We start from the raw sequence: 9,168 nt of genomic DNA on the forward strand, positions 1-9,168 counted from the left end.
ATTAACCGAAATTGGCTTAGCCCAAAACCATGAGATGAACTTATTCTGTGATAAGAAGCAGCTATTGATATCCCGCATAGTTTGGTGCACCGTGATCAAACAAAACATGTGGGTGTAGATTAATACTTCATCAAGCAATTTTTGTTTGTTAAATCTGAAGACCACTTGGTAGATATTTTTATAAAAACGGTATGCAGTAAAAACTTCTACAACTCATTTGGCAAGTTGGGCATAGAGATTTATATGCACAAACTTGAGGGGGACTATTGGTATGAGTTGTATCCGATAAATCGAAGGATAAATCCTCGTGAGAAAAATCAGAGGAGGAAACCTCTGATTGATTCTCCGAGAGATTATAGGGGAAATCCTGTAATTTGTTTAATCAAAATTGTATAAATAGATCACTCTATAAAGTGTTAAAGTAAGATAGACGCAAGAAAAGAATTTTTTGACAGCACCATTATTTACATCTTCATAATTTTCTCTGCCGAATCGATCTCAGACGACTTCACTGACAAACGCTCAAACCACAGAGACAACAACTATGACAAACAACAGTTTTATAAAGATAGTGCCATCGGTGGGCATAATACGGGCGGCAAGTTCCTTCACACCTGCGCACGCTGTTCAGCAGCAGCAGCAGCAGCCACCTGGAAAGAGTAGAAAAGGTCATCAGGAGATGAGCAGCATTGCTGGCCGAATAGGCTTCATATATTTTTAGTAGTGAAGATGATAGTGAAGGCACTTACTCGTCTGTTCCTCCTGGTCCACCTGCCATAGATCAAGCGAGCAAACTGCGCCATGCAATAGAGAGGGAGGAGGAACCCAGCTAACTGCAAAAGAGAAGAATCAGATTGGTTTCAGGGAGGAGGAAGGAGTACATTGGAGACAGCCCCTTATCCCTTCATCCAATAAACTCAGCTATAGTCACTTACGTTGAGGTAAGTTTCAGGGTCCTGCAGGAGGGAAGGGTTGGACATGACCATGAAAAGATGACGAATAAAGAGGACGAGCATGAGCTGCATGCAAAATACAGAGTTTAGTCAGACCCTCGTTCCTGACGCAGTTGTAACATGGTGGGGAAGAACTTACCGCAACTGCAGCAGCGCGCCAGAGAGAGATGCCGGCAAAGGTCGGACCGAAATCTCTGCCCTCGTCGTCGTCCTCAGGGTCCTCCTCAAAGTCGCGGTCAAACGCCCCGTTTCTCCCCGCATCAGCTTCCCAGCTTTGGCTATTTAGATGTACAAAACAATATTAAAAACTTAGATGGGTAAGAATCAGAGAACCACCTAAATATATCAAGAGTTGAAATTACCGAATTTCAATGGCGAAGCACTCGGCGGCCCTCGCCGGAGCAGTGTAGCCAGGGGTGTACATCTGTTAAAAGGGCAAGGATTCAGGGAAAGATGGACATGAAAATACAAATACTGTAATTTAGAGAAGCTGGACTGAACCTGGTGACAGATTTCGCATCTTATGCTGCCTTTCTGGGAACACCACTTCTGGATGCAGTCACGATGCGCATACTACATAGAAACAGATCAAACAAAATTCAGCAATTGCATGCAGAATTACCATTATGCAATGCCGACTACTCAGTCCCTGTCGAGAGGATGCAGCAGCAGCAGAAGAAACCGAAAGTGAAAGCCATAATTGCGGATACCAAACAGTCTAAAGCGCACACTGGTTTAAACAACATGGAAACCGCTAATGTATGACCTCCTCAACAGGCATAAAAAAAGCTAGTCATTGCATGCAAAAGATGACTGGGATATCGAAAAAGCGCAAATGGGTAGCTCTGAAATCGCCGAATCGATCGGAAGCAAGGAAAAGCTTGAAGCTCGAGCACAAAGAAAATAGCACATCAAATATATTAAAATTCATGATATAAAGTATAGACAATACTAGCAATGGAAACCGGAAAATGCAGGATCACTATGCCAACCAGACATGCAAATGAGGAAAAATCCAAAACGCAGAATATGGGAAAACAATTTGTAAGAGACCTTCAGGGTGCCATTGCAACCGCAGGGGGCTTCCAGGTTGTCGACATAGTCTTCATCCTGGCAAATCCTGCATTCGGCTTTTCTCGGTGGTTCGGAGCTCCCCTCGCCGCTGTCCGCGGAGTGCGGACTGCTGCCCCCGGCGTTCCACTCGAGGTCGAGGTCTGCAACATTGCCTGAACCATTGCCAGGCGCTGCAGCTTTCAGCCCCAGGTCGATTCCGCCGGGCCCTTCTTCATTGAGCAATTCCACTAGCGCCATGAAGTCACTCGCAGTTACGTCCGACATTGTTGCGCTTGACACTCGTGCCGGTTGTCTACCGTGCCTGAGCATTTCGTGCTTCTCTTCTACAGTGATCAGGTAATTTATAGGCAGAGGAAGGAGAAGGGGTATAAAGTGAAGAAGCCCCTGCATGATCACTAGGTTACAAAAAAGGCAGTTGTTTATTTGACAAAATTATCCCTTCTTAAGAGGGAATTTGACGAAGATAAATTTCAGATTTTCACCGGTTCAATCTTTTCCACTTCAATAATTTATTATTTATCGATGTTTAGAAAAGAAAAATCAGGAAAAAAGGATTTGAAGCTCCTAGAAATTGTAAAATAGAAAATCTTTTGAACTTATAAAATAAATAAAATAGCCTTAAATTTCAACTAAATAAAAAATATGCCACTTCCTAGCCAATCCTTTGTTTTGAAATTGAACAATTATTCGATGCATTGCTATAAGGCCTTATTAGTAACATCCTCATTTGAGCTTTTTTTTTTTGTTTGATTCGATTATAGAATCGAACAGGGAGCGACAAAATTGATATGTTTTTAATAAATTTTGTCGTGTAACACATGTCACTAACACAAGTTTCGATAAATAGTTCGTTACACAACCTAGTTGTTACTAGTTCATTGGCTATATAATCATGGGGGGAAAACGACAAAAAAATCTTTATTCTAAATCATTAACCATTTGCTAAGTTCAAAAATGACAATATAATTATGAGAACCGTATGCAAGTTTGGAACATAATAAACGACAAAAACTAACGAACGCCTACGTGCTTTAAAAGGTCAAGTAACACGACAATGATTTTGATTGTTTTCCAATTAAGGACTAAATATATGTCTTATAAGATAAGCATTGTCTGAACCAATGAGCTCACAACTATTAAAAAATACAGAAAAAAAATACCTACGGAAATCAGCACTTAGTTCACTATTGGAATGGTATTCTGGTAAATATTGAGGACCTTCCAACGCAATAATACTAGGTAGTAAGGACATCTGAATGTGACATCGTTACAACGTGACAATTTCTGTGACAAATAAAAAAGATTTATTTGAAAATTCATTTCTAATATATTATTTATTTTTTTATTACTTTTTGAATTTCTGCGTTGACGTGGCAGCCGGAAGAGGTTTTTTACCGCGCGGGAGGTAAAAATGAGTCGGCGCTAGTGAGGATAACATACCAAGAATACCCTCGAGCTAAATCCAAAACGCATGGTGCGCACTTTAACCGACTCTCAACAACCGGGTCTTGAACGTGCACGCAGCGGAGGCCCTTTTATCGTTTTCCAAGCCTAGCCCGAGACGTGGAGCCTACCTGTGGGAATTGGGTCGCCGTCACCGGCTGCGTGACTCGTGGATTCTGTCCTCGTCCCCACCATCATTTCAACGCTTAGGGCGATCTGTTGTGCCGACCACCGCTTGGTGCGGACGTGTCAGCCGCGAACAAGGGGGAACGCCACGGCGCTGCCGTTACGGTCTGGTGAGGGCACGTCTGGGAGAGTGGGATACTTGTGAGGACGAAATCGACATTTGACATTGAACCGTTGAGCGAGATGTGAGCTGAGTCTAGAAATAAAAGGGGAGGGAGAGACGATGGATTCGGTCGGCTGCAGTAGTGGGAATTGAAGCAGTCGCGCGTCGTCTCTGAACTCCGAACTCTGAAATCTGAAATCTTCGTCGACGACTGCAGATGGACCTAATCGGTCAGAAAAAGAGCCTCCAATCGTGAGATCGCAGCACGACCTACGAGGAGAGAACACACTCGAACACATCTTCAGTTTTTCCTCGGTAAGAGCCCTTGTCGTGTCCTTGAATTTTTCTCTGTTTTTGTTTGATGAGGAACTGGATGGATTTGGGGGTAGTGGAATCTGGAATTCCGGGGCGCATCTGAATCTGAATCATGTAATGGAAGGTCCTATCACCATTGGACGATTCATCGAATAAAAAAAAGTTACTCCTATAAACGGATCAAACAATACTAACTGTTGGTTTCTAATTCAAACACACCTTCTAGTCTCTATAGGAACTGTTGGGTTTGGGAAAACCCATCCCTGAACCAAAACCCAAACCCAATGTTTTTTGGGTCAGGTCGAGTCAGGTTCCCTATAAAACCCTACTCAATTATTTTTTGGGTTTAGGAGAAAAGAGCTGAGGGGTGAGGCCTTATAGAATAAGGCTACAATTACTCATCATACTCCTCTTATTCGACGTGACCATTTGATGAAGCTTAGGAAGGGAGAGATTCATATTTCTTTCTAGTGGAACATTTCGATCGTAATGGTATTCACCCTGGTGTGCATTTTCTGGCTAACATGAGTGATTATGATGCAGATAGGCCTATTGAATCTTCCGAGATCTCAGGGTCTTCACACAGAGCAACACTTTCATGTGTTTCATCATTTCCACTAGTTACACTGCAGCTCGACCCAACCCCATTTTCGCTCAAAGCTGAGAAATCGGGGCATTTTCAATGTTAGTTTCTGTGAGAAGCTCTACATACGGGTAAGTTATCGTTTCGAGCAAATTGGTTGTGTTTAATTTGTTATATTCAGTCCTAAATTGTTATTTCACTTTGTGAGGACGTGCTCTTTTTTAGAATAGGGCCATTGAATTATAAAATTGTCAAGAATCTTTGTGATGAGAATGAGTAAACTGTTCTTATTGCTTCATTATGTTGAATGGGCTTTATGTGAGAGATACCATAAAACAGGTGAAAAGTGAACAGATGAAAGCAATTTCAAGTTTCTTTTTAACTTTTTAAACTTATATTTTTACCTGCATCTTAGTTGAAATTACTCCTGATAAAACAATTTCTTTATAAATAATTACATATATATGGGAAAGGAGTTTGGGCTTAACTCCATTTAAGGTAGGTGCACCTAATTTTCAATTTTATTATCAAATTTGAATTCAGTGATTTTCGTTAGTGTGGAGATGCTCTGGGACCGTGATTTCATTGCTTAGTTTCACGACACCATCATCCTTCGTTGTGCCCCGACACCACAATAGCTCCAAAATCTTTCACAACTAGTGGAAAGTGAGGTCTTGGTAGTTCAAGATTAGGCATCTGAGCTGGGAGGAAACTACGCAGACACTCCAGTAATTGGCTGCTGCTGAAACCCGTGGTTGTGAGTTTAGGATATAGTTTCTAGCCAAGATCTGCCTTCTCTACTCTCCACTACTTTACAGTACTTCCTGTTTCTGTAACAAAATTGTGAACACTTGAGGACCCCGTCCACAACTCCTAGGATAGTTTAACTGATCTCAACAAACACCTCCTAAAAGTTGCTGAATGATGCTTATGCAAGCGATAGTAAATGACTTTGACTACTCTTCTTCCTCGAAAAATATTCTCCCAGAATTTTCAGGCAAATCTCTTCTCATATTGAAAGAGATAAGGTCTACTATCTCTTCTTCCAAAATTCTCCATTCAGCCACGTCCACAGCTGCCCTGATCTCTGCATTGTCCCGCTGTTCTGCAGTTGCAAGAACTCGTTTTGCCTCGTTGCTGCCTATTCTCCCTTTTTTGCTTCTTGGCGCACTCTCCATCAGGACTTCCCACTTTCATAGTAAAAGACTTTTAGGCAATTCTAGCTGTTGTAAGTTATTATATTATTTTTTGCACAAAGGCACAAAGACAAAGCAAAACAAAACAAGGGGGCTAGGAGGGGTTGGTCATCACAATGAGAGGCTGGTGATCAATACACTCTTTGACCAAATTTTTAAGCCAAACCATTGGCAGATCTGCTGACAAGTGACCAGCTACAAACATTTTTACTAGCCAATCTACAAAATTCAAGAAAGGAATTCCACTGCCTTCATGTCTTAGTTGTGAGTTTGACACCTGCGTTCACCGTCATTTTATATTTTAATGTCCCACCTACAAGGTTAAATTATCCATTTTCATGTTTCTGATTTATTGTTTATCTATCAGTTTGAGGCTCACTGATCTCTTCAGATGGGGAAGTATACTTGTATTGTCAACTATGGGAACTTTTACCATCTTTGGAAATTCCAGGTGCGGATCTCTCTCTCTCTCTCTCTCTCTCTCTCTCTCTGGGGATATAGCTTTTTTGTCCTCTCTTTTGTCTGTGAAAATGACCATTTTTGTTCTCCTCAGGAGAAGAACATCACAGTGTGGAATGTATTGCCAGGTGCTGCAGCTCAGCAACAGTTTCAGAAGAATATGACAAAAACGACAAGTTATCCCTCAATCCAGTTTAGTTCTGATGAAATTGTTACCTGTCGTTTGGCGACAAACGACATACAAATTTTTGATGCTGCGGATTTCTGCAAAGGAATTGTTTATAAGCTTAGAGTTCCTGGTGCAGCTGGCGGCTGCAATTAAGGTTCTAAGACACCAGGGGTCTCATGTTGCAGAATTTGTTGCAGGGTCTAAAGTTAGTATTATCAAAAGAAGGTTGAAATCGCCGAATCGATTGGAAGCGAGGAAAAGCTTGAAGCTCGAGCAAAAAGAAAATAACACATCAAATATATCAAAATTCATGATATAAAGTATATACAATTCTAGCAATGGAAACCGGAAAATGCAGGATCACTATGCCAACCAGACATGCAAATGAGGAAAAATCCAAAACGCAGAATATGGGAAAACAATTTGTAAAAGACCTTCAGGGTGCCATTGCAACCGCAGGGGGTTTCCAGGTTGTCGACATAGTCTTCATCCTGGCAAATCCTGCATTCCGCTTTCCTCGGTGGTTCGGAGCTCCCCTCACCGCTGTCCGCGGAGTGCGGACTGCTGTTCCCGGCGTTCCACTCGAGGTCGAGGTCTGCAACATTGGCTGAACAGTTGCCAGGCGCAGCAGCTTTAAGCCCCAGGTCGATTCCGCCGGGCCCTCCTTCATTGAGCAATTCCACTGGCACCATGAAGTCACTCGCAGTTACGTCCGACATTGTTGCGCTTGACACTCGTGCCGGTTGTCTACCGTGCCTGAGCATTTCGTGCTTCTCTTCTACAGTGATCCAGGTAATTTATAGGCGGAGGAAGGAGAAGGGGTATAAAGTGAAGAAGCCCCTGCATGATCACTAGGTTACAAAAAAGGCAGTTGTTTATTTGACAAAATTATCCCTTCTTAAGAGGGAATTTGACGAAGATAAATTTCAGATTTTCACCGGTTCAATCTTTTCCACTTCAATAATTTATTATTTATCGATGTTTAGAAAAGAAAAAAATCAGGAAAAAAGGATTTGAAGCTCCTATGGATTTCGTTTATCAAACTAGAAATTGTAAATTAGAAAATCTTTTGAACTTATAAAATAAATACATAAATAACCTTCAATTTCAACTGAATAACAAATATGCCACTTCCTATCAATCCTTTGTTTTGAGATTGATCAATTATTCGGTGCATTGCTATAGGCCTTTATTCTGGATATTTTTTTTGTTCGATTCGATTATAGAATCGAACAGGGAGGCGACAAAATTAATATGTTTTTAATAAAATTTGCTAACTATAAGATTTTTAGCGAAAGTGCAAAGAGTAGCCTATTAGCTTCCTATGCTAAACTACATTTTGAGAACAGTGGTCCACGTACCTTGGACACCAGGATTTTCAGTGACATGTCGGGTCTTCAGCTTCACAACCTGCCTGCCCAATGCATTCCTCAATCTTTTTGCATGTAACTGGATGTCTTCGAGTGTTAGATTTTTCACACATATCACGTGCTGGTTCTTGTTTTCTGTCCAGGGAAAAGAGGGATGAGAGAACATAAATAAGGGCAACATTTTGCTTGTCTTTCTATGAAGTATGAACAAACAAAGAAAACTAAAAATGGACTGTTTCAAAGCTCACTGTAAATGCCCTTCAAATGCGGATGTTGGCCACGAATGAGTTCAGTAACCACTTCAAACTGTCGATTGCTCTCTACAAATGAAGGCAAATGTGATTCCATAAACGCCCTGTCGGATGTAACAAGTTACTACTGGAAGAACATCTGACAAAAACAGAAGTCTACACCACTAACTACAGAGCCCCATAAACAGGTAATTCTGAGCTTGCACAAAACTTCCTAACATAGAAAATCTTCCCAACAAAAATAAAAGAAACATCTGTATGCGCCCAAGTCAAAAAGGAAATTGTTAGCGTAAATAAACATAACAATGAATAACCCATGTCAAATTATAGCGCGGCTATCTTCACCATCCAGTGGATTGACAGAGAAACAACACTTCAACACCAGAAACCATGCCAGATTCATTAGATATATGGCAGATTTTTCAAATCGTTACGCTAATTTTTAATTTAAATTCGTCGTTTAATTTTTTATGAGTGGGAGGAGACCATTATAAAAACATAAATGAAAAAACAAGCAAAAGAAAAACAGGATATAGACAATCATCAGGTTAGCATCTCTCTTATCATAACTCAACGAGGGCTTCTTTCTTTCATGATTATATTGAGATTAGACTAAAAAGCTTTCCCTCTCCTAGTTACTAAGACTAAAAACCATATTTGGAGTACTTGCGTGCTATCATACATTTATGAACTGTTCTGATAGCTTTGCCCTTCTTTGTTTAATCTGCAAAAGGAAAAGCTAAAACATAACTGCAGATTTCACATTTTCCAGAATTTATGAATTATCAATGAATACTCTTTTTGAGTAACATTACTTTTCTTTGAACAAATAAAAAAAAGAGAATTAATTGGTAATGAAAATATTTTACTGATGTCACTCCTTCCTTTGCCCAGAATCTGGTGGTTCATATCAAATGGAAACTAAAAGTATAAGTGCAAATTTTGGTTACACTTTCTTTTAGTTTTTCCAACCAGCAACAGTTTACCTGATACCCCTACTACTCCCACCCCAGTCGCAATAACTGACCACCAACTTTTGTAGTTGCCAGACACCTCTCAGAGCCAT

At 40.7% G+C, this 9,168-nt stretch overlaps 2 protein-coding genes and 1 long non-coding RNA gene across 3 annotated transcripts; 1 reads left to right on the top strand and 2 right to left on the bottom strand.

Annotated features, from left to right (window-relative positions):
- Positions 1 to 608: 608 nt before the first annotated feature.
- On the bottom strand, positions 609 to 2,291 carry LOC137963341 (uncharacterized). Its single transcript, XM_068810476.1, has 7 exons — positions 2,007 to 2,291; positions 1,455 to 1,526; positions 1,316 to 1,377; positions 1,093 to 1,231; positions 936 to 1,019; positions 750 to 833; positions 609 to 650 (listed from the first exon to the last, which is right to left on the bottom strand). The coding sequence occupies exons 1-7, from the start codon at positions 2,289 to 2,291 to the stop codon at positions 609 to 611; spliced, it is 768 nt and encodes a 255-aa protein (XP_068666577.1).
- A 1,374-nt stretch (positions 2,292 to 3,665) lies between these two features.
- Positions 3,666 to 6,860, top strand: LOC137963536 (uncharacterized). Its single transcript, XR_011115211.1, has 4 exons — positions 3,666 to 4,074; positions 4,618 to 4,788; positions 6,221 to 6,304; positions 6,407 to 6,860. It is a non-coding gene; the product is annotated as an uncharacterized lncRNA (long non-coding RNA).
- LOC137963535 (large ribosomal subunit protein mL43-like) lies at positions 6,753 to 9,168 on the bottom strand. Its single transcript, XM_068810650.1, has 4 exons — positions 9,089 to 9,168; positions 8,100 to 8,206; positions 7,843 to 7,986; positions 6,753 to 7,321 (listed from the first exon to the last, which is right to left on the bottom strand). The coding sequence occupies exons 1-4, from the start codon at positions 9,166 to 9,168 to the stop codon at positions 7,260 to 7,262; spliced, it is 393 nt and encodes a 130-aa protein (XP_068666751.1). The 3' UTR covers positions 6,753 to 7,259.

Source organism: Aristolochia californica, unplaced genomic scaffold, assembly GCF_029961685.1.
Source record: "Aristolochia californica isolate CCGP_79_NKW_82.1479 unplaced genomic scaffold, dmAriCali1.0.hap1 SCAF_4, whole genome shotgun sequence".
Lineage (NCBI taxonomy): Eukaryota > Viridiplantae > Streptophyta > Magnoliopsida > Piperales > Aristolochiaceae > Aristolochia > Aristolochia californica.